This window comes from Lemur catta, chromosome 8 (assembly GCF_020740605.2).
Source record: "Lemur catta isolate mLemCat1 chromosome 8, mLemCat1.pri, whole genome shotgun sequence".
NCBI lineage: Eukaryota > Metazoa > Chordata > Mammalia > Primates > Lemuridae > Lemur > Lemur catta.
This window is the reverse complement of record NC_059135.1, coordinates 29,775,688-29,802,110: the sequence shown is the minus strand read 5'-3', so window position 1 is coordinate 29,802,110 and position 26,423 is coordinate 29,775,688. Positions and strand designations below refer to the sequence as shown.

The 26,423-nt window shown below is 35.2% G+C and overlaps 1 protein-coding gene and 1 pseudogene across 1 annotated transcript in view; one reads left to right on the top strand and one right to left on the bottom strand.

Annotated features, from left to right (window-relative positions):
- The window catches only part of BMPR2 (bone morphogenetic protein receptor type 2), a 123,096-nt gene that overhangs the window by 81,155 nt on the left and 15,518 nt on the right, over nt 1–26,423 (top strand). Inside the window, exons 4-10 of the mRNA XM_045559705.1 lie at nt 11,154–11,264; nt 11,993–12,084; nt 14,187–14,417; nt 15,201–15,315; nt 19,615–19,775; nt 21,709–21,856; nt 25,568–25,704. Coding sequence (XP_045415661.1) covers nt 11,154–11,264; nt 11,993–12,084; nt 14,187–14,417; nt 15,201–15,315; nt 19,615–19,775; nt 21,709–21,856; nt 25,568–25,704 — 995 coding nt within the window. The remainder of the gene's footprint in view (nt 1–11,153; nt 11,265–11,992; nt 12,085–14,186; nt 14,418–15,200; nt 15,316–19,614; nt 19,776–21,708; nt 21,857–25,567; nt 25,705–26,423) is intronic.
- LOC123643873 lies at nt 24,419–25,036 on the bottom strand (annotated as a pseudogene).

Sequence of the window (26,423 nt, the reverse complement as noted above, 5' to 3'; positions counted from 1 at the left end):
AAGTGTTTTACACAATTTTTGTTTGTCTGTTTTCATTTTATTTTGTTTTAAAACCAAGATAGAGTTAGACTAAAAATAGAACTTCCTGCATATGCCAGAATTTCTCCAGTGCTTCTAAGCAGGACATGTGGGTGCCTCTGAGACTGGTTTGCAGACAGGAATATGTACAGGGAGAAAAAAGAGAATATAAAAGAAAAGGAAGTGTACAAAGAGAGAAATTAGGGAAAAGAAGTGTCTGTGTTGAAGAATGATAAAATGCCAGCAACAATTACTCTAAACTCCCATTGGTATCATCAGTGCCCTAGGTATTCTGTCACTTTATCTTCCTACCCTTATGGTCGAACAAGTGTGGTTTGTAGGAAATCAGCAAATATTTATGGACAGTTTTGATGAGAATAATCAATAATGATCCTACAGAGACACAATTCCTTTTAATATCCTTTCATAGAAGAGTAGATGTACATGTTTAGTATGACTCTTTTGTCAAATTATCAAATAAATTACAATAGGTGCTTTGGGGTTGAAGGAACGACTTCATGAATTAAGGATTTCAGGGGTTTTAGAAATAGATTAAGGATAGTTTTCTGAACAGTGCTAGTTTCATAAAGCCCTGTCCAGTTTATGATTAAGGCATATTTTCCTCCACCTTGTCTTTTAATTCCCAAGCTCTTCTATTCTTTTCCTACCCTAGGTGCATGACTTATTAGCTCTGGCCTCTGTTGCTGGCTGTTTCCTCTATTGCCAAAATACTAGAAATAGCTAAACAGTAGACAGCCTATTCATTTGTCTGCTTTGTTTAATATTTTTTTCTTGGAAACAAAATTGGATATTTTAAAGTCCTAAATATAGCTGACAAACCAAATGTATACATTTGTGGAATTTAATAGGGATTATATACAGTGATCTTTTAATTGTCATTATAGTAAGTCCCCAGACTCATTACAAGGAAAAATAATTACACTTGTTATATAGAAAAGCAACCCTGAATGAATTTCAGCCACATACAACTCCGTGGTTAAATCTTCAAAATATATTATTGAAAAAGAAGTGAGACACAAAAAAATTCCATTTATATAAAATTTAGAAACAGGCAAAACTAAGCATACAGTGATGATAATACTATTAAGAAAAGCAAGGAAATGATTACCACAAAAGTCAGGATAGCGGCTATTTCTAGGGCAGAGAAAGACTGTTATGACCAGGAAGAAGCTGGTAGGAGCCTTTTGAGATCCTGGATGTTCTATTTCTTGGCTTCTACATGAGTGCCTACTTTATAATAGTTCACTAAATCGTACATTTATAGTATAAATACTTTTGTGTATGTGAGTTATATTTTGTAATTTTTAAAAAGGCTTAAAGAAAGGGGGAAAGCTAGAGCAAGGGAAAAAAACTAGGAAATACACAAGCAGAAATTTAATTGAAAAAAAGCTAATCATTTTTCTTGAAACATCTATCTTATTAATACTTTCCTTATATGAGTGAGCAAAAGTTACTGTCATAATTAAAAGAGCGTAAAATGGATTGGGGGGAGTCATCGGCATAATGCAATTCATATTTTGTTGTCCAGTCAGCAAATAATTGGAAGGTATAGCATTCACTTTTATAGTCAAATATTTCATGGTCATTTTATGAGAACAAAGGTCTTTAGTATGAATTCTAGATTTAGAAGTATCATTTGTAGACCAGTTGGGAAAATTGACCAGGGATCTTTAAGTGACATATTCTTTGAATTGAGCCTGAATTGTGAATTTCGTGAATTTTCTATATTGTGAATTTTAATTTGTTTTGTTTTAAATAATGAACATTACTATAGTGATTTTCATTTTGCCATTGTTAATTTAGGCTCATATTGACTTTTCTTACTCAGTTGATGCTTGCTTTAGAAAGTTGTTGTATAGAGCAACAAGCTATCATATCTAAAAACAAAAATATCTGAACAGAACAGAGGCAATTAATTAAGGTCTGGTAGAATTATACCAAAAATATTTTGAGACCATATTTAATGGTGTTTTCTGTACACTTCAATGGATTTTTAAAAATGTAGAATAAATAGTTTACAGATTAACCCTTGTGTTCTGTTTTTCTTGTATTTATTAAAATTCTTAATAATCTGTTTACTTAAATGTGACTTTTACACTTATTTAATGATTTTATTCCTATCAAATATAATTGTTTTAATTCATTCTTTAATAAAAGAAATGCTTCAATTCAGTATCTCATAATCATAAAACATCTATTTTAAATACACTCTAAAGAAATTAAAATTGTAAATACTTATAAAAGCTAAAAGTTAAGTAGGATAGGCACTGAATGGCTTTCCCATTTTTTCTTGTCTTTTCCAGCTTTGTTTCTTGTTTTTTGGGTTTTTTTTTGTTTTTAGTTTAGTTTTGTTTTTTTGTTCGGACTGCTGTTTCTCTCTCACTCCCTTAGTTTTCCATTGTTCCATTTATATAATTCAACTGTAACTGAATTATAAAATTGACTCAATTACAAAGTATGTGCTGTTTTGTTTATTGTTATTTTTTGTTTCTTACAAGCTAGATCTATTCAAAATGAGACAAGTTAAATTTAACACAGTCTTAAATATTCAGTATTAAATACTTGTTTCAAAACAAACACAAATGAGAAATCTGACCCCCTCTCAGTTTGCTTTTAAGGTACTAAATGTAAACATTAATCTGATTATGATTACTGCCTTTCCAAACATGTTAATTAAAATAGATCAACATTGTTATTCGTTATAAAAATAGTTGTTCAAAACATTGAGCTGCACAATATATCATAGTTACACAAACAGTATTTTAGTAATTTGGATGATTTTGCTAAGGAATTCATTTACCCTTCATCCCATTAATTGTTTCATCCCTTTAAATGTTTTTCTCTACTTGTGTGAGAAGTACATTCCTTTAAAAAACAAAACAACTAATCCCCAATTCGCCTTTCTGTACAGAGTGGTAAAAGATTAAGGAGCTGACATAACGGGTAGTGTGTTATATTTAAGCTTCCCTTTGCTGCAGCCTGCTGCGCATGTAACAATGTTGTTCTTTCTTTGACACAGACCCAGACAAAGGCTGAGTGTAGCAAGGAAGCAGACAGCACGCCTCCAGTAGTGGCCCCGGCCTGGCTCCAGGATTTGTAAACAGAAACATCCCAGGCTCCAATAAGGCAGACAGCGGTTCCCTGTCTATTCTGCATTCAGGAAGTGCTTGCTTGTACAAGCTCAGCCATTGCACACAGGCATACATAGCAGTGTTTACATTTGGCTGAGTATTTAACTGAGAACACTAATAGGGAGGAAAAAGAAGGTTTATTAGAGCTAGGGGAACAAGACAATTCAGGTATAGCATATATATAGCACATACAACATAAAAAGGATTTTTTTAAAGAAACAAAACCCCAAAATTCAGAGTCTTCTAGTTAAAGGCTTCTTTTATTGCACACACACGTGCATACACATACTAAAATATTTTTCCTGGCAGTTTTTCAGGGATCTCATATTTTTAGCCCATGTGACATATCCTTGGAAAGCTTTTAATTTAAAATATTTAACCATTAGTATGGTTTTTAACATGCTTAAAATCTATTTTGATACTTTTTCATCCTACCCATTATATGAATTAATAATTCATATTTCAGATTTTCAGTTAATGAATATTTAATGTAAAAGTTATACTGCATTTTCTTTTATAAATTTGAAAATAAAAGCAAATAATACTGAGCCTTCAAAAAATGTTACAAGACTCACAAAATTTTGGAATTAGAAGGACCTTAAAAGTGACCCAGTATAACCACTTAATTTTTTTTATAGTTTAATGTGTTTTAATAGCAAACTTATAGGGATAGCACAAAGGGCAGACAGCATTAAAAACATGTACTTGCATATAGGACAACCCAGTTAGAAAAGCATAGTGAATGGATTGAATCTACTACTGTAAAATTGCTGTAGGCACCATTTAGTTGCTATCAATAAGAAAAAAAAAATTTTTTTTTTTTTTCTTTGAGACACAGTCTCGCTCTGTTGCCCAGGCTAGAGCGAGTGCCGTGGTGTCAGCCTAGCTCACAGCAACCTCAAACTCCTGGGCTTTAGCGATCCTTCTGCCTCATGCCTCAGCCTCCCGAGTAGCTGGGACTACAGGCATGCGCCACCATGCCCGGCTAATTTTTTCTATATATATATATTTTTAGTTGGCCAGATAATTTCTTTCTATTTTTAGTAGAGACGGGGGTCTCACTCTTACTCAGGCTGGTCTCGAACTCCTGAGCAATCCACCCGCCTCGGCCTCCTAGAGTGCTAGGATTATAGGCATGAGCCACCACGCCCAGCCTATCAATAAGAAATTTGTTTTTTAAAAATCCAAATGCTAGCATCGTCCAGAAAAGTTTAACAAGTTTATTTATAATTGTCATAACATTGAAATGCTAAAACTTGTTCACTGAAACATATTGCATTAATGCTTTACACCCCCACATTTATATTGAAAATTCACACAAATGAAAATGGAAAAACTGACAATACCTAATTTCATCCACTATTTTTCCACTTGCAACTGTATACTTAGGTACTTTTTGACCCTAGAACCACCTATAATAGGAAGAAGATAAATTTTTTTGAGAATGATATGTTTTCCATCATAGTGGATTCTTAAGCATGTTTTCCACAGATGCAGTGTGCTACCTGGATATCTTTTGGCATAATTGTTACATGGTTGATACGGATAGCACACAGGTTGGTGTCTTCAGAAAGACCTACTAGATAGGCCTCACTTGTCTTCTGCAAAGCACCAGTAGCTGCACTCTGGATGTGCTGATCTATTTTGAAGTCCTGAACAATTTCTCACTCCAGATGCCAAAAGGGAAGTTTGCTAATCACAAGTTCAAGGGACTTCTGATAAGGTCTTATTTAAGAGTGCCACACTAACAGGCCTGTAATGATGAAGTTTCTTCACCTATCCTGTAGAGGGCACTCTCTTATGAGCAACCTTTGTAGCTAGTTGCTTTCTGGGTGATTTACCACCAGTTGATTTGCATACATTGTGGCATATGTGAGCCATGGTTACAGAGACTTCCTTATTCCCCTTCTCCTTTGGCTGGAGCATGGCAAGCTAGAGGTGATGCTGGGAATAACCACTTTATTTTATAGATAAAGAAGTAAGAGCCCAGAAAAATTATATAATTTGTATATAGTGGCTAAAGAAAGACTAAAACTTAGGAGTTCTTTGCACTAAGCCACTTTACCACTGTGACCTAGAATATTTTGGGAGTATATTATCGTCAGTAATAGAATACTTACTTTCTAACAACTGATTGTTTATGATAATGTCAATTATAGTTAAATTTTAAAGTTAAGTCACTGTCCATCATGGTTGCTAATCTTTGACATAATACCTCAGGACAAATTTTCCTACTTAGATATCTTAGTCAGTTTGAGTGGCTATAACAAAGTACTGTAGACTGGGTGGTTTAGTTCTGGAGGCTGGGAAGTCCAAGATGAAGGTGCCAGCAGATCTGGTATCTGCTGAAGGCTCACTTCTTGGTTTACAGATGGCTATCACCTTATTGTATTCTCACATGGCAGAGAGAGAGAAAGACAGAGATTCCATGTCTCCTGCTTTTATAAGGGTACTCACTCCATGAGGACTGTGACTTCATGATCTAATTACCTCCTCAAAGCCCCACTTGTATATATACCATCACATTGGGGATTTAGGCTTCAACATATGGGTTTGTGGGAGATATAAACAGTCTATAGCAACAGGTATAAGGCTAAAAAGAAAATATTTTATTTTTTGTGCCCTTCTTCATTTCTGGTTTTCCAGCACCACAAAATTCTTTGAAATACACGTATCTCTCCCAAACCTTTTATTTCAACTGGAAACAAATCAAGGATGACATGGAGGTTTTCTAATATAGTTAATGGGAGATTGGGAGTGTGAGGTGGTACAGTCATAATGGCATACCTATCTAAACACTTGTATGTGTCTGGTACCCAACCAAGAACCAGAAAACAGTCTAAAAATCCTATAAACAGGGAAGATAGATGCTACAGAATCTTGTATGAAAACTCATATAATTTTTTTGGAAAATCTCTTAGGTTTTTGAGTCTGTCTTCTCACGCTTTACGTTTATTTATAACAAGTTAGGCCATCTGCTTTTAAGCCCATACTAGATTCTAAAAAACATTAAGGCAAGCATATTCACAACATCAAAAATAGATAGACAAAAGATGAGATGGAAAAACTGGAAATCAGACACAATAATTTTTAAAAACCCCAGGAGTCTGAGCATCCCTTAAAGTGCCTAAGGGTATCACTGTAGACTCATTGATACTCAGAATGGCAACCCCAATCTTGTGGATGTTTACTCCAATATATTTAGTTTAAGAAAGCAGGAAAAATACTTTATATTTTTAAGAGCATTTCATGATGCAAAATGGTTCAAGTTAAAAGACATATTTAATTGTTAGGTATTCATTTGCCTTTGCCTCTTTGTCAACACTTTTGGCTCTTCTGTACTAATCATTTTTCAGTGGGACTAATATGAAAGACAAGTTGGTTTGGGGTGGGTATAAAGATAAGGAGTTTAGTTTTGAGAATATTGTCTGAATATCTCTAAAATAGTCAATGGAAAATATAAAGTATAATTGTTAAACTGTATCTACATGAATTAATTGAATTATTTAATCTATATATTTCAAAATCAATTCAGTTGATGTATCCCCACATCTAAGAGACTTTCCTGGTGTATATGTTTCTTCCTACCCTGTTGAATCAGGTTGAAAGTGGAGACCTCACTTCCTATTTTCAATTATAGCTGGGATTACTGGTGCAAGCCACCATGCCTGGCTGATTTTTTCTCTTTTTTAATTGCCTGGCTAATTTTTTTTTCTATTTTTAGTAGAGATGGGGTCTTGCTCTTGCTTAGGCTGCTCTTGAATTCCTGACCTCAAGCAGTTCTCCCGCCTCAGCCTCCCAGAGTGCTAGGATTACAGGCATGAGCCACTATAACCATACCCAGCCATAATTGAATATATTCTTTCTTTCACAAAAAAGCCTTGCAGATTTAGTAAGCTTCCATCTTAGGAAACTAGAAAAAGAGGTATGGCTTAAACAACAGAAATTTATTTTCTCACAATTCGGGAGGCTGGAATTCCAAGATGAGAACAATGGCATGGTTAAGTTCTGGTGAGGCCTTTCTTCCTGGCTTGCGGATGGCCACCTTCTTGCTATGTCCTCACACTTGGGAGTAGGGGGAGTGGGAGGGAGGGAGAAAGAAAGAAAGAAGATAGGAAGGGAGGAAGGGTCTGGTGTCTCTTCTTATAAGGGCACTAATCCCATCATGAGGGCTCCACTCTCATGACCTCATAAACTAATTATCTCCCAAAGACCCCCATCTCCAAATATCATCACATTGAGGATTAAAGCTTCAATATATGAATTCAGTTTTTCTTTCTCTCTCTCTGCCCTTCGTTTTGTTTGCCCTCCTCTGACAATGAGTCCAGCCATCATCTGTGTCGTATGTACCATGCTCTGTACACCTGTATCTTGCTCTTGCCCTACAATCCTATGTTTCTCTCCTCAATAAACCTCATTTTCATGCTTGCCTAAATATATATATATATATATATATATATATATGTATGTATATGAATTCAGGGGAAAGAACACAATTCAGTCCATAGGGTACTCTAATGGGAGGTAGGAATAATAAGAGAAATTAGGGGAGTGAGGAGTGGATATATGGTAACTCTCAGAACTCCCTGGGCAATTTTTCTGTAGTCTTATAATTGCTCTTTCAAAAAAGTCTAGGCCAGGCATGGAAGCTCATGCCTGTAATCCCAGCACCTTGAGAGGCAGAGGTGGGAGGATCACTTGAGGCCAGGTGTTCAAGACCAGCCTGGGCAATATAGCAAGACCCCCCATCTCTACAAATAAAAAAATTTGGTTTTTAATTAGCAAGGAATGGTGGCACATGCCTGTAGTTCTAGCTACTTGGGAGGCTGAGGCAGGATGATTGCGTGAGCCCAGGAATATGAGGTTGCAATAAGCTATGATTGGGGCACTGTACTCCAGCCTGAGCAACAGAGCAAGACCCTGTGTCTAAAAAAAAAAAAAAAAATTAAAAAAAGTTTTAAAAATCTATTACAAATTATAAAAGCAAGACTAGCTAAAGATTACTAATTTAAATTATAGAGATATTTCTAAGTAGATGAAATTTGCTTTGATATCCACTGCCTGTAGAATGCTAAATATGACAAGAACAAGCTATCTCAAATCAGCATTCACCGTGGAATGCCTCTTGGTCTTTCCCTTTCTTCTGCCACCTTTGAACCTCTCTAATTTTAGTGTCACTATTTCTGTTTCCTCCATGTTTCTCCTTTACTCTTTTTTTCTTTTTCTTTTCTTTCTTTTCTTTTTTTTGTTGAGACTAGGTCTCATTATGTTGCCCAGGCTAGCCTCAAACTCCTGGGCTCAGGCAGTCCTCCTGCCTTAGCCTCCTGAGTAGCTGAGACTACAAGCACATAACGTTGTGCCTGGCTTTTCCTCCACTTTTCACCTCCCACATTTCCTCTCTTTTGACTCATTATAATGGATCATGAAATAAAATGTGAGCATTATTTGATTTCTTTAAAACAAAATACTATTCTTTTTGTTCTTACTTGGAAAAGTACCATGATAAACATCAATTTTCTTCCTTAAAAATTTTTTAAAAATATTTTTTATTTGTTTATGTAAAGAAAAGCCCAATGCCTTTATAATTAATTAATATTTCTGTTCTAGAATATTTGATAGCATCATATTTCATTCAATCTGATGCAATGACAGTTTCATAATAATGAATCTAGAATAGTACTGATTGTCTTACATCATAAATAAAAGCTTCAGAGCTACCCCCAAAATGAAGTATTTGACAGTATTGATAAGGGAAGAAGATCAGTAAGCACATAAAATATCTTATAGTAAAGAATCTATAAATTATTATATAGGGGTATGTGTGTATTTAAGTGTATTAAAAATAAAAGTTTCTCTTTTGGATTTAGCAAATTCTAAAATAAGTTATTGTAATTTTTTTGAATTTAGGTAGAATTTACACAGCATAGAATTGACCGTGTTAAAATGTACCATTTAGTACATTGACAGTGTTGTGCAACTGTCACCTCTGTCTAGTTCTAAAACATTTTCATTGCCTCACAAGGGAAACTGCGTATCTAGTAAGCAGTCACTGCCTATTTTCTTCTCACCCAGTCCCTGGCAACTACTAATCTGCTTTCTGTCTTTATGGATTCACCCATTCTGGGTATTTCATATAAATAGAATCACAGAATTTACGACCTTTCGTATATCCTTTGTATGGATATACCACATTTTGTTTATCCATTCATCAGGTTATGAACTTTTGTGGTGTTTCCACTTTGGGCTATTGTGAATACTGATGCTGTGAACATTCATGTAGAAGTTTTTGTTTGAACACCTATTTTCAGTTCTTTTGGGTGTGTACTTAAAATTGGAGTTGCTGGGTCTTATGGTAATTCTATGTTTAACTTTTTGAGGAACCCCCAAACTGTTTTCTTTTGTATATATACCATTTTATATTCCCCACTAGCAATGCACAAGACTTTGAATTTCTCCACATCCTTGCAGACACTTTGTTTTCTTCTTTTTTTAGACTGCAGCTATTCTGCCTATAAATTACTCTATGTTGAAAAGGAGGTACAATTATCAGTATGCTAAGATCTGTTAATATCTAATAAATGTCCTATAAATTAGGAGTATTTTAGTGCTTCAGCAGATCTTTCTATGGAAATACTGGTTAGACATTTTAATGTCTAATACAACTGTGGTTAATTTGACTTAGACAAATAAGTTCATTTAGAACAGGAATGCCCATCAGAGGAACTCTTCGCCATTACTTTACTATAGAAGTTTCTAATCTGACTACAACACATAATTATAATGTCCAAAATAAGGAAGTTTTACAGTATAGTATGGTTGATTTTGATTGTCTATAAAGAATGATTAAGGATATTAGCAGTCATCAAGCCCAGCCTCTGGTCAGTATTACCAAACACTGTATGATACCTCTAGTAAAATAATGAACAGCTATTTCACAAGGTAACTCATTCCATTTAAGACAGGTCTATTTGTAAGCCATAGGTTTTTTTAATATGATATGCTGAAGACTGTTGTCCTTGAATATGCATTAATTGGATCTGATCATTTTCCCTAGCTGTTTCCATGTGAAGACAGCTATCATATCCTGCCAAGTTTTCTTTTTCCATATCAGACACTTTCAGTTCTTTCTACCTATCACAATTCAGAGTTCTTGTACCTCCACTGTTCTGCTTGTCTCTTCTGGATATGCTCTAGTTTGTGGACATTAATTCTAAAGGGTATTTGCTCTCTATACATGGTCAGACCCACAGAATGGAGCTAACACTATACAGTGTTTACATGCTCATGATAGCCCTGCAATTTAGATATGTGCATTCCCATTCTGCAAGTAAGTAAACTTGGCCTCAGACATGTGAAGAAGTTTTCCCAAGATCATATATTAAGTGGAAGAACTGAGCTTCAAGTTCATTTCAGATTTAATTGCCTGCCTGCAAATCATGCTTTTTTCATTAATAATATATCAATATTGATAAACATAACTACTATTTATTGCATGGGTAATATATTCTTATACTAAGCACTTAGACTCCCATCTAAGCCTCACGGCTAAGTTGGGAGATAGAGAGCACTATTTTTACAAATGAGAAAACTAAAGCACAGAAAAGTTAAATATTTTGTTCAAGCCCACTGAGCAAGTAGTGTAGAGCCAAGATTTAAAACCAGATATCATTCTAAGACTATGTTCTTAAATATTATACAATCCTGTCTAAGCTGTTCCTTAATATAGTTGATATATTAATATTTACGAGCACACCTAAAACAGGTTTTTCAGTGTTCCAAATCTATGTAAGATTGTATGATTAAAAAATACATAATTTGTAATTATCACAAATGTATTAATATTTTTTCTTTCATTTCCATTGATACAGAAACATTACTGATTTAATTATATATTGGTATAGCCTTTCTAAAAGGCAGTCACTTGGTATTTCACAAAATACTAAAAAAAAGGATTATAGTGTTTTAAAATATGTTTTCTTTTAGGTCCACCTCATTCATTTAACCGAGATGAGACAATAATCATTGCTTTGGCATCAGTCTCTGTACTAGCTGTTTTGATAGTTGCCTTATGCTTTGGATACAGAATGTTGACAGGTAAAAAATACTACTTTTTGTTCTAACACTTATTAAACATGCTATCTAATCAAAATTTATGTTCCCCTTTTAAAAATTTCTATGGTAAATGCTAAAAAAGAAAAGAAAAGCTGTATGCTACAGTAGCTACCATCCTTCTCTCTAACAAACTTTCTTACCACAGTTTTTATGAAAAATTTCAAACTTACACCAAATAGGTATAAGCTTCAACAGTTATCACATAGGGACAATATTATTTCATCTGAATCAGCAGTCACTACCCCTTTCCATGCCTTGGATTATTTTGAAGCAAATCACAGATATCGTAACCATAATCCTAATTTTCACATCTGAAAAAAAGTAACAGAAATTTCCCAGTATCATCAAATGTCCAGTTGGTTCTAATAAACTTTAGGTTTGGTGGGTTGTTTAGGAAATCAGCACCCATGCATTCATTTGAATAACTTTAATAAAATCTTCTTTAAAGTTTTTGCAATATTTTTCAGGGTTTTAAACTTTTAAACTAAGTCATGGTGGAAGCATCTCCCAGAATTCAGCTTTCATGCTGTTTATCATTCATCTTCATTTTTAGATGTTTCCTGGTTTTACTCCCATTGATGTTAGGCATAAGTCTTACTGCCAGCCCTTCTGCAACTCTTCTTTTTAACTGTAATTGAATAAAAATTGTAATAAAGATCTTTGTTTTAAGAAAATCATACATTAGTAATTTCTTTTTCCTGTTCCTATAGGAGACCGTAAACAAGGTCTTCACAGTATGAACATGATGGAGGCAGCGGCATCAGAGCCCTCTCTTGACCTAGATAATCTGAAACTGTTGGAGGTAAGGGTGCTCTTAGATTATGGACTGTTCTTTCTACTCTCACAATATATCTGGGACAGTGACTTCAATGATTTATTAAATCATTCATTTATTAATTCAACCCATATTCATTGAGTATCAATTTTGTACCAAGGCCTATTTAGGCACTAGGAATATAGATAAACAATACAGATATCCTTCTTGGGACTTATATTCTAGTTGGGAAGTCTACAAACAGGTAAATGAATATGTAATTTAATTTCAAGTAGTAGTAAGTGCTATAAAGAAAAGTAAAGTGGATAAGGAGATAAGAAAATGATGAAGGAGGGGGTTATTAAAGAAAGTATATTTAGAAAGTGAATGACCTTTGAGTAGTAGATGCCAAATATTCCTTGTCTGTGCACGGATTATATATTTTATAGCTACATATTGCTATTACATATCCCACAGAATTTAAGTTTCATTTGGTAACATATCAGAAGCTGTGTTAAAAGTCTTACCATGATGAGTGTTTTTGCAATCTTTATTAGGAATGACTTGCTAACCATGATTGCAAACCAGAGACTATTAAATATTATAATAGGTATAATAGATGTGACTATATTTTAAGAACTTCTTGTTATGGGAGAAAAATACAATAAACAAAGTTAAAAGCCAAACTTGAAAAAGTATTTCAGTATTTAAGAAAAGGCTTGATAAAGAGCTATATAAATCAATATGAAAGAAATAATCCATAAAAAATGGACAAAAGAAATGAACTGCTAATTCACAAAAGAAGTTAAGTGTGGCTAATAAATGTACAATAAGATATCCAATTTACTAGGATAAAAGAAATAACAAACCATGGAATTTTATCCAGGATGGAAAGAAACACTCTCAAACATTGCTGAATTAACTATATATTGATACAACCTTTTTGAAGGATAGTCTGGGCTGGGCATGGTAGCTCATGTCTATAATCTCAGCACTTTGAGAGGCCAGAATGGGAGGATTGCTTGAGGCCAGGAGTTCAAGACCAGCCTGGGCAACACACTGAGACTCCAACTCTGAAAAATAAGGAAAAATTAGCTGGACATGGTGGCACATGTTTATAGTCCCATCTACGTGGGAGGCTAAGGAAGGAAGATTGCTTGAGCCCAGGAGTTCAAGTCTGCAGGGAGCTATGGTCACGCCACTGCACTCCAGGCAGGGCAACAGAGCAAGACCCTATCTCTAAAAATAAATAAATAAGTAAATGAAGGACAGTTTGTATGTTAAATTTTAACCTGGAAATAGTGAATGACATATAACACACATCCTTAAATAAATAATCATAAATCCCTAACCTGTTTCAATAGAAAGTGAGAGAAATCCCTGAAAGCTAAAATGAAAAGAATGGGTTATGTTTGCTCTTTTTTTGTGTTGAGTAATTTTTTATTGTATCCCAGATATTGTGACTATTATGTTGTGGAGACCCTGGACGCTGTTATGTTCTTCTAAAGTGTGTTGATTTTTGTTGTTTATTTTAGTAAGCAATTAACTTGGTCGGACACACAGTGCAAACTTGTCTCTTGGGAAGAAGTTCAAATTTCAGTTCAGTTATTTTATCTTTAGCTGAAGTCTGTTCTGTGTATTCACTGGGTTTCCCCCTCTGACTTTCTCCTTTCCGGGATTCTCTTCTTACTTTTCAGCAGCTATGGTTGCACCAAATTATGTCCTTGGGTTCTCAGGACCAGAAAGATTATGGATTTCCTATCACAGTTTTAGCTCTACTGTACAGTGCTGATTTCAGCCTGCCCTCAGGCTAAAAGCCATAAAAATGGGTAGCTCACTTTGTGCCATTTCTTTCTTCTAAGCCTTGACACCTCTCAGGATCTATCTGCTTTTGTTTATTCTCTAGTGCCTTTAGATCTTTTTTTAAAAAATTTTGTCCAGAGTTTATAGTTGTTATCTATGGGCCAGCTAGGTCTGGTAGGAGTTTCCTCAGTTATAGCAGATATGGACTTTATTATTTTCTTGATAATGGAATAAACTGCAGATATTAGAGAGCTGTGGCATACCATATAGATTTGTACTTTGTTGTTTAATAACTTTGTTCAATTGTGATGTGAATTAATACCTTGCTTTCTTTAAAACACTTCCAGTTGATTGGCCGGGGTAGATATGGAGCAGTATATAAAGGTTCCTTGGATGAGCGTCCAGTTGCTGTAAAAGTGTTTTCCTTTGCAAACCGTCAAAATTTTATCAACGAGAAAAACATTTACAGAGTGCCTTTGATGGAACATGACAACATTGCTCGCTTTATAGTTGGAGATGAGAGAGTCACTGCAGATGGACGCATGGAGTATTTGCTTGTGATGGAGTATTATCCCAATGTAAGTTCTTCATAAAATATAAACTGACATTTATATTAGGTGTTAATCAGACTTTCAGGAAGACCACTGTAATAGAGAGAGAACATTGCTGATTCAAAAACTGGTTATTAATGGTCTTTAATGAAATAAGGGTCTCACACCAGAGTGTGAATCAACTGCATCATTGATTGTACTATGTATTCAGCTTTCTCCTTTCTCTTTCTCTGTCTCTCTCTCTCTCTTTCTTTTTTTTTTTTTGATAGCAAGAGTTTCTCAATGAAACTCTTGCTTTGACATTCATTCTGGTGCAAGCTCCTTATCTCATCAGAGATGAGAGTAGTACTTTGACATTCATTCTGGTGCAAGCTCCTTATCTCATCAGAGACTGGTAATAGTTTGTGGATAAGCACTTTGAGTAGCACTGATACATATATATTTACAAAGGCCTTCTGTTTTCTACTTATAAAACATAATAATATAGTTTGTATTTCTACTGGTTAAGATATTTGTTATCCTAATTTGATAGATCAAGGAATTGTTTAAAAGGAAATAACCACTCATGATTTTTAATATTAGAAACATAAAAATTGATACTGTTTAAATTCTCCTTTCCTTTCCATCCTTTCCTCTTCTGTCTACACATAGAAATATCTTACTAACTCTTTCAAGATTCCAAAATGTAGTAGTTTATTAGATCTTCATGGAATCCTAGCCTATGTAAATTCTTTATAAGGTTGCTAACTTACCTCTTCATGTTAAATTAATTCTACTTTTTTTTTTTTTGGCATTTTTTCCTCTATATAGGGATCTCTGTGCAAGTATTTGAGTCTCCATACAAGTGACTGGGTAAGCTCTTGCCGTCTGGCTCATTCTGTGACTAGAGGACTGGCTTATCTTCATACTGAATTACCACGTGGAGGTAAGAGAGTGAGTAGAAGATGAATGACACTCATGTGGGTTCAAAATTCACAAAGGGAAATCTTAATCATATCCTCAAAGTAAAGTATAATTTATATTAGAGATTTATTATTAGCCAATTTTTTGAAAGATCTAACATGAGGAAATATATTTAAAATGTAACAGGAAGAATGAGAAATAGAACTTTAAGATTCTAAAGGGGCCATGGATCTCATTAAGAATTTGATTATCGTCCATGAAGAATTTTTGTTCACACTCTGAACATTCTTCCTCTAAACATATACATGTGGGCATACTTAGAAAATGTTCTTTTGATTCTAGGGGGCTCTCAGACCTTTTGAAATCCATTTATGGACCTTAAGTTAAAAATCTGTTAGCTAGGCTATATTATATTTTCATTGTACTTATTTTATTTATTTAAATGAACTTTAATGCATTATTAGTTCTTTAGTTTTAACATCATATGGCTCTTTATTCCATGGGTTGCTCTTTATTATAAAACAAAATGTATCTTTTTATAAGTCAGTATTTCTGTTAGTTAGCATTAGGTTTGGCCAAACCTATCAGAGTGGAGTGGAGGTTGGTGATGGAATAACAGTGGCTTCAATAAGACAGAAATTTGTTTCTTTCTCATGAGAGAATCTAGGGCGGGACATTCTAGGATTGGGTTTGCAGCACCATGGTATTATCAGGGCCTCAGGCTCCTGTATTTCTTCTACACCATCCTTTATATATGGCTTTCATTTTCAAAGTCACCTCATCGTCTGTCATGCTATATTATAGTCACCAGGAGAAAGGAACAGGAGATAAAAGGAATTGCCTTTTACCTCCCACTCCTTTGCTTATGTTTTGTTTCCCAGAACTTAGTCCACACTTAGCTGCAAAAGAGGCTGGGAATACAATTTGTTTGTTCGTTTTGGCTGAGTGCATTGCTGCCTCAAATAATACTGGGTTCTGTTACTAAGAAGAAAGGGGAAAATGCATGGTAGGTAGTCAGTCTTTGCCAGTGTTTTAGAATTGTGTAGTTATAAAATTTCTTGTCATAACTATAGTTCAAAGCATCTCTTTAATACATTTGTTTTCTCACTTTGTTTCAATATACACCTCACTTCACAGGCATCCCCATTTTAGCTTTCCTGTGATAATTCTGTCTCCATGCTTTCTTAAGCTGTCGCCCTTTACCATATTTTCTTGTCATACTGTAGCTCTGATGTTATTTTTTCAGGCTCTCTGACCTCTTTAGTGAAGAGTAATGTATCAGTTTCTTAGATCTTTGTTCTGTTGTAAAATAGTATGGATCATCTTTTCTAGCTGATGCTATATATATATATGTATGATTTCTCCTGAATAATTTATCAGTTCATTTATCTTTGACGTCTTGCTTTTCCTGAATACAGTATTGACCAAAGTTATTGCCTATGTCAGCAACTTGATGTACTTGCTTTAGTGCTTTTTAGCACATTAACCATCAGACTGTGTTCCCCTACTCTTAAATATTATAACTCCTTTAAAATAAGCTGGCTTAGTATAGAACTTAAAAAATACTATCCTAATTCCCCTTTTCCAGATTTGCATGATTCAGCAAGATTTCAAGTCAAATATTGGCTGAAAACAATGCTTGCCATCAAATATGAGTTTTATTTAAACAGGGTTGTTATTATTAAACATTAGCTAATGTTATCACTAAATAGTTACCTTTTAAAAAACTGAATATATAAATACTGTTGCATATAAGTATAGTAGCTATTGAATTTATAGTTTTGCCTAATTATTTAAAAAATATTCCTAAGTACAGATGCTCCTTGACTTACAATGGGGTTATGTCCTGATAACCCAATCTTAAGTTGAAAATATTTAAGTTTGTATGTGTGTGTAAATATCCACAGAGACTATTTTTGCTCAGATTTTTAAAAAACATAATTAAAATAATATCTTGTGCTTTCCTTTGAGATATTTGCCCAGTGCCGTGCTCTGCCCAGGGCAAAATCATTGTGTGTTCCACACACCCCTCCCCACTCCACACCCAAATAACAAAAATAAAATGAATACTGAAGGGAACTTAAAAGGCAAAACTTCTGTCATTTTTCTTTTTCTTTTTTTTTTTTTGAGAAGTTCTTTGAGTATCAGAAAACTTCTCTTAAAATGGCAGTCAGTAGTCCTCCCCTTTGCGTTGGTGATGAGTCCCTGTCTCATCTCTTTTATTCCCCTCCCTCATTCTCTTCTTCCCTTTCCCTTCCTCCCTTTCTTCTTCTTCTTCTTCTTCCTCCTCCTCCTCCTCCTCCTCCTTCCTTCCTCTTCCTCTTCTTCCTCTTCTTCCTCCTTCTCCTCTTCTTCCTCTTCTTCTTCCTCCTCCTCCTCCTCCTCCTCTTCCTCCTCCCCCTCCTCCTCCCCCCTTTCTTCTTTCTTCTTCTTCTTCCTTTTTTTTTAATTCTTTTCTCTTTCTTTTTTAGTAATAGCAGAAAGTATACTACCCTATACTGGCTGCCTTCTGGCTGCCTCACTGAGTCATTGCACATTCTCCCCATCATTAGTCTGGTTTTCCCTAAAGTATGCGATCTTTTAGTTTAAATATTGATTTGATATTAGTACACAAACATATTCCAATGTCTCCATAAATTTTCCTATATAAATATCAGCTCAAGATTATACCACATATACTTTTGTTGTAGTTTTATCCAGAGTAAGAAATGCAGCTCTTGGCCAGGCATATTGGCTCATGCCTGTAATGCTAGCACTCTGGGAGGCCGAGGTGGGAGAATCACCTGAGCTCAGGAGTTCAAGACCAGCCTCAGCAAGAGTGAGACCCCATCTCTACTAGAAATAGAAAGAAATTAGCCAGACAACTAAGAATAGAAAAAACTAGCCAGACATGATGGCGCAGGCCTGTAGTCCCAGTTACTTGGGAGGCTGAGGCAGGAGGATTGCTTTAGCCCAAGAGTTTGAGGTTGCTATGAATGAGGCTGATGCCACAGCACTCTAGGCCGGACAACAGAGTGAGACTCCGTCTCAAAAAAAAAAAAAAAAGAAGAAGAAATGCAGTTCTTACAGGAATTGAGTAGTAGCCAAGTTAATACAAGCTTTAGAAGACTAGAACAGGAAGTGGATAAGGGAGATATGAGAACTCTTCATTAACTCTTAGATGAAGAAACTTTTTTCCTGTTTTTCTTCAAATTGTATTGTTGGCTTAATTTTTTATATATCAAAGGAATCCTTGTCCTCTGTCTACAGTTTCATTGTTGCTGAAATTGCATTTGAATCCTCATTAATGAAAGTAATGTATCTATATATTGAGTCTATTTGTGCCTAAAAACAAATACTCAATGAACCCTGATTACTTTATCTCTTTGTATACCTAGGGAGATTTTTCAAATTTCAGAAATTGGTGCTGTAGAATTTTTTTCATTTCCAGAGCTATGATTTTATTTAATGTAAGGTTTATATAAGGTTTCCATATAGAAAGGAAAAAAATAATGTAACATTGTTGGTGAGGGGCTTAGGTTAGATTCACTGTTTCTATCAGCAAACGTGTCTGCTCTGTGCCAAATCTTTTAAATTTAGACAAAACATGTTTCTTTCTGCCTTCATGAGTCCTGTAGTCTGGTAACAAGGCTAAACAGGTAATAGTATGAGTATAACACTAGTTTGCTTCTTAAAAATCAGAAAACAAGTTTTCGTTTCTTGCTGGGGGATACCAGCCCTTCCACCTGTTCTTCTAATTCATTGTAAAACTATTTCTAGTTAAATTTGAAAAACTGAAGTGGGCTTAGAGACATGGTTAAACCTTAGGACAGAATTGGGATGTGCTGCCACAGGTTTGATCTGTTAAGTCATAGGAGAACAATATAAGATTTATATAAAAATTTTGGAGCCACGTTAGGTTTTCATTGGTACTTGTCTTAGATAATCTGACTGTTTTGGGGTGTTTATACCAAATATTCCTTTCTGGATTGCCTCCTTTTGCTGCCTTACAAATAAAGAGAAAAAAACGAATATATGTTAGAATTGAAGCTGCAGCATGTTGGCTGTTAGTTCCAGCTTAGTGTTTAATGCTTAATTAACTATACATGCAACATGAGTTACATTATAAAATATATTTGAAAATAGTATTGAATGTGAATTGAAATTTTGATTTCTTGTGTCCTTTTTTATTATTAGAAAGTTAATGGTCAGAAAAATAATACTATCTTTATAGTATTATAAGTAAATACTGTATTTACGTAGTTCCTATTATCTGCATGTTCATTTCATGTACAATAGTGCTATTTTAAGTATTAATAAATATTTGAAATTATCCAAACAGATCATTATAAACCTGCAATTTCCCATCGAGATTTAAACAGCAGAAATGTCCTGGTGAAAAATGATGGAACCTGTGTTATTAGTGACTTTGGCTTATCTATGAGGCTGACTGGAAATAGACTGGTGCGCCCAGGGGAAGAAGATAATGCAGCCATAAGTGAGGTGAGTGTAAACAAAAGTTATCACACTGAAACACTTTGAAACTATAGTGAATTGCATTAACAAATCCACTGCATAGGACAATTATCTTCATATACTGCCAATTATAGAATATTGGGAATTATAAAATTAAGAAATACAAAAGATGTTGCATAAAGGCCTTTGTAAAGTTCATCAGTTCATTTTGGAAATCACTACTATTGCAAGTCCTTTTGATGAGCATTAGGAAGAAATTTGTAGAAACTGATTTTTGGTGTTTTTTTTTTTGTATGTTTATTTTTAGAGACAAGGTTTTAGTCCATGGCCCAGGCTAGAATGCAGTGTCGCAATCATAGCTCACTGTAGCCTAGAACTTCTGGGCTCAAGCAATTCTCCACCTCAGCTTACCGAGTAGCTGGGACTATAGGCGCATGCCACTATGCCCAGCTAATTTTTTAATTTTTTGTAGGGAAGGGGTCTCACTGCATTGCCCAGGTTGGTCTGGAACTCCTGGTTTCATGCAATCCTTCCACCTCACCCTCCCAAAGTACTAGGATTATGGGCGTGAACCATTCCACCCACTCAGGAACTAAGTTTTGAAGCAAGAGTAAAGTTACCAAGTTTGAGGCCGGGCGTAGTGGTTCACGCCTGCAGTCTTAGCACTTCAGGAAGCCAAGGCAGGGAGATCACTTGAGGCTAGGAGTCTGAGACCAGCCTGAGCAATATAGCAAGACTCCATCTCTATAAAAAATAGAAAAATGAGTTGTGCATCCTGGCGCATGCCTTTAGTCCCGGCTACCCGGGAGGCAGAGGCAGGAGGATCGCCTGAGCCCAGGAGTTTGAGGTTGCTGAGAGCTAGGCTGATGCCATGGCACTCTACTCAGGGCAATAGAGTGAGACCTTGTCTCAAAACAAAACAAAACAAACAAACAAATTACCAAGTTTGATATAGGACAGTCCACCTTCTGATACTCACTATTACAATATGGAACATACCTTTCCTAACTTTTTTTCTGCATTCACATACTTGTGTGTGTGTGTCCCTCTCTATATATATACATACATATATATATGTGTGTGTATATTTTTGTGAATATTTTAAAATATTAAATAGTATATATAATGTTTTACAATTTTCTCACTGTGTCTTACAAGTGTTTTTGTGTTGATATACATGGGAAAGTCTAGGTCATTGTTTTTGATTGATGAAGAGGATTCAAAAATGAATTTATCACAATTTAATTATTCAGGAAGGACTTTTTTTTGAGACAGAGTCTCACTCTGTTGCCTGGGCTAGAGTGCTGTGGCATCAGCCTAGCTCACAGCAACCTCATACTCCTGGGCTCAAGTGATCCTTCTGCCTCAGCCTCCTAAGTAGCTGGGACTACAGGTGTGCACCACCACACCCAACTAATTTTTCTATTCTTTATAGAGACAGGGTCTCACTCTTGCTCAGGCTGGTCTCAAACTCCTGGCCTCAAGCAATCCTCCCGCTTCAGCCTACCAGAGTGCTAGGATTACAGGCATGAGCCACCTCGCCCAGCCATAATTGAGTATATTCTTTTCTTTCACAAAAGATCTCCAAACTCCTGGGCTCAAGTGATCATCCTGACTCAGCCTCCCAGGGAGCTGGGACTACAAGCGCATGCCACCATGCCCGGGTAATTTTATCTGTTTTTAGTAGAGATAGGGTCTCATTCTCGCTCAGGTTGGTCTCGAACTCCTGACCTCAAACGATCCTCCTGACTCGGCCTCCCAGAGTGCTAGGATTACAGAAGTGAGCCACTGTGCCTGGCCATAGGAAGGGCATTTTATAGGAAAAAAAATGTTTAGTGACATGCTTGGGATCAAATAACATCATTGATTTATTACTGAAATTTACATATAACTTCTGGTCTAATGTGTGCCCTTCGGAATATGCTTGTACTCTCTGAAAAATATCACTCTAATTTATCAGGTTGGCACAATCAGATATATGGCACCGGAGGTGCTAGAAGGAGCTGTGAACCTGAGGGACTGTGAATCAGCCTTGAAACAAGTAGACATGTATGCACTTGGACTAATCTATTGGGAGATATTCATGAGATGTACAGACCTCTTCCCAGGTAAGAACTACTGTCAAAAGCTGATGTGTTTTGAAGTGAAACAGTTATATCTTCTTTCTCTACCTATATTAAATAACTCAACTTTTATGTAACAATTTAAACCTTTAGTTCATTGCCATCTAGTGTTCAGAAATATTATTAGCAGAAGGATATGAATTAGGAAATTAAAAAAAAAATTACTCGAGGTTTTCATCTGAGGACAGTTTAATTAATTACCAGTAATAGCTTATTTAACTGTGTTTAGCTTGGTCTCTGATTGCTTTAGCATTCATTATTTTCCTTATGCACCCTCTGAGCATTTGAGACAAGCTATACTTATAATGTTTCCTGAGTTGACCCTGTAAGGAATTGGAAGCAAGGAATTATTTGTAAACACTATTTCCGTGTCTTTTCTTCATTTTCTTTGCCAAGATTTCCACTAGGCCATTGGTTTTCTAAGTGTTGGTCTCAAGGGTCTTCTGTGTTGTTCAATATGTTTATTCATAGATTTAATTTTATAACATTTTGTAAAATAAGTTAGTTGTGCTTATTGGCAATGAATAGTGTTACTAAACAGTAGATAAATAGTTAATGATATTCAAAAATCTATAACCTAAATATTGCTTGTTACGTAAAAGGAATTTTTTAAAAATCAGTATATTGATTTTTCTGTCATCATAAATGCTCATTATCATAAACATTTTTTTGCTTTGTAAATAGTAGAGTTTTATATAAATTTTGCACCTTCAGAGCTATCACTCCAATAAAGACACTTATTCATTTAAATAAAACATCTTAAAAATATTTTAACAATGTACAAATACATTCACAACATAATCTGCTGATTAAAAGACTCCAATAAAGTTTACAGTACCTACAACAGAATTTACAGATGCCTACAGATTGTAGGCATTTTAGATTGGTTTAGTTTACAGTTACATATGTTGCTTTAAGAAATGCTATTAATACAAATGCATGATTTAAAATATCCCCATGATAGCAAAAAAAAAAGATTCATAAAATAAAATGTCCTTTTGGCATTTATTATGCCAAGATTATTCTCATTATGACATAAGAATAATGTTCTTTTAGTGATAAAAGATAGATTTTACTAGCCCAAAGACTACTGAAGAGTTCCCAGGAAGTTCCAAAGTAAAATCTGGCTATCCTTTCTATAAAATAAATAGAATACCAGCAATCTCTTAAACATAAATGATGAAGATTCCATTTATGTTAATTGTGCCTTAAGTAAACAACTTACTATGAATAAAAATAAACAAAATTTTAGAAACTGGGTAACACCATGGGCCTGAATTTGGTTTTTACTTGTGTGTATCTAAGAAATTCCATCACGAAGTACATATTAAAAATTAACAATTATTTTGAACATACATAAGGCAAAGTGCTCACTCTTACCATGGAAGCAAAATGAATGAAAATAATCAACAGAAATAATATGTAAACACGTAGAGCTTTGAGATAGACTAAGAACATCTTCCTATGTTCTACGAATCAAAATGCAAAGGTCTCCATAATATATGTAGGTGAACATACTTTCATTAATTTGGGATACATTGATACTGCATCACTATGTGCACATATGTATACCATAAAACAAATTTTGACAATGTTTCTAGTGACAACATACTTTCTAGCCTAAACTGATAGAAAGAAAATAAAAACTTAATTTGAAAATTACTTTTCTTGGCTGGGCGTGGTGGCTCACGCCTGTAATCCTAGCCCTCTGGGAGGCCGAGGCAGGTGGATCATTTGAGGTCAGGAGTTCGAGACCAGCCTGAGTGAGACCCCGTCTCTACTAAAAAAAAAAAAATAGAAATTATCTGGACAACTAAAAATATATATATATATATAAAAAAAAAATTAGCTGGGCATGGTGGCGCATGCCTGTAGTCCCAGCTACTCGGGAGGCTGAGGCAGTAGGATTCGCTTAAGCCCAGGAGTTTGAGGTTGCTGTGAGCTAGGATGACGCCATGGCACTCAATCTAGCCCGAGCAACAAAGTGAGACTCTCTGTCTCAAAAAAAAAAAAAAAAAAAAGAAAATTTCTTTTCTTTTCTTTTTCTTTTCTTTTTTTTTTTTTTTTTGGAGACAGAGTCTCGCTCTGTTCCCCAGGCTAGAGTGCCGTGGCATCAGCCTAGCTCACAGCTCACAGCAACCTCAAACTCCTGGGCTTAAGCAATCCTTCTGCCTCAGCCTCCCAAGTAGCTGGGACTACAGGCATGTGCCACCATGCCCAGCTAATTTTTCTATATATGTATTTTTAGCTGTCCACATAATTTCTTTCTATTTTTTTTACTAGAGATGGGGTCTCACTCTTGCTCAGGCTGGTCTCGAACTCCTGACCTCAAGCGATCCTCCCGCCTCGACCTCCCAGAGTGCTAGGATTACAGGCGTGAGCCACTGCGCCCGGCCTACTTTTCTTTTTTTTGAATAAAATTGTTAAGTGGAAAAACAAACCTAACATTCCTTGTTGAAACATAGACTGAGCTTTAAAAGGTTCAGAGTCAAGAATTTCTCCAAATGTTCCTCAATTTAATAAAACACATAAGCTGTCTTCCTCTATTCAGGAAGTCTAACCATCTCCAGTGTTCTGTTTTAAAAACTATTTTCCCAGATATGAGGTACCCATGCTGGTGAAATTCTTCCCACTGCCCACTTGACACCTGATGTAACTGCATAGGTTAGCACCTTGGAGCACCACACCCATGATAATCACTGCCAGCCACTTTATTCTGAAGGAGAATAGGGCACTAAAGGCAAATATCACCCACAGCACTGGGCAGGCAATAGGTCCTAACCAAAAGATTCTTGGTTCAGCCTCTGAAACAGTTTTATTCTCTTAAAGGGATCCCTTCCTGGACTCAAACACCCAGTGGCTCTTTCCATCTTTATCAATGTGATTCTACCAATGTAGGTCAACCATTAGTCTACTTGTGACATTCTTCAGTGCCCAAAAGTCACATGACAACAAGTTAATTATTACCATTTAGGCAATAAAGCTGTTGCTGAGCAAGTCACAGAGAAAATAGACCATAATTGCACGACTTGAAAGAATAAGTGGAAAAATGATGGGTGTCTAATTTTGGATTGTTTTGGTCTAATAATTGTCCCCTCTTCTGCATCAAATAGTGAAACATCTTCAGTGTCATAATTACTGTCCTGCTGCAACATGGCAGCCCTGTGTCAGCTCCTATCATAAAAATTTTCATGACATTTAATACAATCTGGCTGGACTATAATAGAGGCTAGGACATATAATGAGACATGGTGCCTGTTCAACCCACCCACTTATGTTTGGTTCTACAAACATATTTGTTGTACAAGATCCTAGACTTTCTTCTCATCTCATAACCCCCATAGAATCAGAATTCAGAAATATTTTCAAGTATTAAGTATAATTTATAAACAATCTTTTCCCCCTGAATTTAGTAATAACTAGAAACCATTTTACAATACTTGTCCATCATTGAAACTACCATTTGATTTATCAATAATTAATATTTGAGACTATTATAAGTAAATTTTTTATTAATAATGCATTAAATCTACAACAGGGTCTCTTTAGTAATTCCATATGTGCCAGAAAGGGTTTTTAAAAAAAAAGATTGTGACACAATTTCTTTGCTTACTTGGTATCAGCAATGCCCATGTTATTCTATCATTTATGATAACTGGAAATTTTATTTTATCATTCTTTTCTACAAATACACAGGGGAATCTGTACCAGAATACCAGATGGCTTTTCAGACAGAGGTTGGAAACCATCCTACTTTTGAGGATATGCAGGTTCTTGTGTCTAGGGAAAAACAGAGACCCAAATTCCCAGAAGCCTGGAAAGAAAATAGCCTGGTAAGAAAAAACTAAATTATTAAAAAGAGGGCTCATGACTAAATATGTTTTAATGTTGTTTGAAGCAAAAATAGACTGTTAATAATGTTACTAGTTTTTAGAGTTGCTAAATGCCAGAAATCCAACTTACTTGAATTTTATGCTGTTATATATTTTCAATTTTTTCAAAATTAAAAAAAGGCCCCCCTTTTTTGGTTCAATTTGGTTTTTTCCAAGTATAAAATACTATTTAGAGTGAATAATGTGTCTGAGGTTTGCCAGATTGGGTAACAGCTGGAATAATTAACATGTTAATATTTTAAACATTATTGAAATTCTGTCTTACTCTCTTGAGAATAATACCAAAAATGTTAAGTAGTGCAGACTTACATATCCAATGCTGTAAAAAATTTAGGCTAGACCTAAACGAAACCACAGAATGGCCTATGAATTCTGCTTATTTAGAATGTAGTTTACATGTAATCCTAGCATTTTGGGATGCTGAAGTGGGAGGATCACATGAGGCCAGGAGTTCAAGACTAGCCTGAGTAACACAGCAAGAACCTATCTCTACAAAAAAATTTAAAAATTTAGCCTGTTGTAGCCTGGGCAACAGAGCGAGACTCTGACTCAAAAAAAAAAAAATTGAAAAAAAAAATTAGCCCGGCATGGTGGCACACACCTGTAGTCCCAGCTACTTGGGAGACTGAGGCAGGAGGATCGCTTGAGCCCAGGACTTA